At 35.7% G+C, this 2,099-nt stretch overlaps 1 protein-coding gene across 1 annotated transcript in view; it reads right to left on the bottom strand.

Moving 5' to 3' along the window:
• Positions 1–510: 510 nt before the first annotated feature.
• Positions 511–2,099, bottom strand: part of pigh (phosphatidylinositol glycan anchor biosynthesis, class H) — a 3,156-nt gene continuing 1,567 nt past the window's right edge. Inside the window, exons 2-4 of the mRNA XM_027284076.1 lie at positions 1,001–1,210; positions 831–914; positions 511–686 (exon numbers count right to left, since the gene is read on the bottom strand). Of these exons, the coding sequence (XP_027139877.1) occupies positions 615–686; positions 831–914; positions 1,001–1,210 (366 nt within the window). The 3' untranslated portion in view covers positions 511–614. The remainder of the gene's footprint in view (positions 687–830; positions 915–1,000; positions 1,211–2,099) is intronic.

Raw genomic sequence — 2,099 nt, 5'->3', positions numbered from 1 at the left:
CATACCCAAGATGGCAGCATAATGAACTATAAACCTAAGAAAAAGAAGAAAAAAAAAAAATAAAGAAAAAAAAAAAAAAAATATATATATATATATATATATATAATATATATATATATATATATATATAAAAGAAGAATATATATATATATATATATATGCCTGATTTCTTACTTTTTTGCATAGTTAAGATCATCAAAGAAATGTTAATATTAGACAAAGATAACCCAGGTAATCATAAAAGGGTGTTTTTAAATGATGAATACAATGTCAGTTTAAAAGTTTGGCTCTTTAGGTTTAAACAAGTAATATGAATCCAGTGCTATTAACTTATTGAGGTAACTACATGACAAAGTAAAACATTAAGTCACTATGACACTAATATTGGTCTATAAAATATTGGCAGCACTTTGTTTTGTATCCACATTACATACAGGTGAAAAAGGAAGGAAAATTGTGAAAAAACAAAAACACAACATCAAAGTCAAATCAAGATGTACCAAAATAAAATAAGAGCGACCTGCTTTCTGCTTTTATCCATTGAAACTTTACATAAGCAAAGAAACATTAAAATGGATGACCAGAAGCATTGCAAACGTATGGCTTGTGTGTCGTCAGCACTTTGAAAGAATCTCCTGACAGCTTTTGTAGACTTTTACCAAGCAGTTCAGTCTCGGCTTTGAACTCTGAAAAAATAAAGAAAGGAGGTTCATTAGAAACTGTGAATGACACAGTGTATGTTAAAAGCCTTTATACAGCAGTGAACGTAGTAACTTGTCAAAAAGCAAGCTGCTTTATGAGGTATGTGTACATTTTGCATTCACACTCACCTGAAACAATGGCACAACACTTGACACTGCTTTAGGCTCGGCAGGGTCCTTCAACAGCACACAAAGGTAGTAGATGATCTGATGCTGAAATTAAAGATTAGATATGAATCCACTGAAAGGCATAAACTGACATAACTGTAATAGGAATAATACGGATAACATAAATTCACCATGTAAATAGCTTCATTGATGACAATATCCTTGATCTTGCTCATCTCAATGAATGTGGTGGTCTCACGGCCTGAGGCGTAGCAGGAGGACACCTGAATGCCTAAAGAGCCGATGACAAGCAGCGACTCATGGTCGACTTTCACAAAGTGGATGTGAAACATCATCCCAACCAGGGTGATGAGTATGGCACTGGACAGAACAGCAGTGTTCTGCAAGAGAGGGCAGACATTCACATAGAGGCATTAGTCTAGGTTACATGTTTATGTGAATTATTACATTTCTTAAATCTTAAATATTTTGTCTAGTAGATGTTGGTCTGGTGGAAGAAGTATTCAAATATTGAACTTGAATAAAAGTAACAATACTACAGTGTGAAAATACTTTCAAAGCACTAGCATCAAAATGTATTTAAAGTACCAAAAGTAAAAGTATTCATTAAGCAGAACGGTCCACTTCAGAGTCATACATATGATTTGACTGGATTAAAATGACTGATGTGCATTAATGTGTACATGACTTTAATGTTGGTACTGCTAATTCCTATTACTTTATATACTCATGGGTAGCTCACTTTATAATAACATACATAACTCATGAGTTGATTTATATTCTATGTTAATGATCTGAATCTGCAAAGTAAAAAAATATTAAAAGAGCAGTGTGTAGGATTTACTGGCATCTAGCATTGTAGTTGTGAATAGCAACCCCCTTCATTTCACTTTGAAGGAGAAACCATGGTGGCTTTGGAACGGATGAAATCCCGTATCTAGAGCCAGTCTTGTAGAAACATGGCAGTGCAACATGGTGTCCTCTGTTAAAGGGGACCCGTGTGTTTATATATATATTATTATACATGCATACATGCATACATACATATACATACATACATATATATATATAAACACACACACACACACATTGCCAGGAGTGGATGAGGAATCACGACCGGGTTCGGATTGCACCGAGCCACGTCCCCTTCTGCGACTCCTGCAAAGGTGACAGCAGCTGCTCTGTCAGCGGTGGACGCCTCAGAGCAGTGGTGCGCTGCCAGGGTTGTAAGATCAACCTGTGTTTGGACTGCCAGAAACGCACCCACAG

Source organism: Larimichthys crocea, chromosome XI (assembly GCF_000972845.2).
Source record: "Larimichthys crocea isolate SSNF chromosome XI, L_crocea_2.0, whole genome shotgun sequence".
NCBI lineage: Eukaryota > Metazoa > Chordata > Actinopteri > Sciaenidae > Larimichthys > Larimichthys crocea.
The sequence above is the reverse complement of the archived record's forward strand: the minus strand, read 5'-3'. Positions and strand labels throughout refer to the sequence as shown.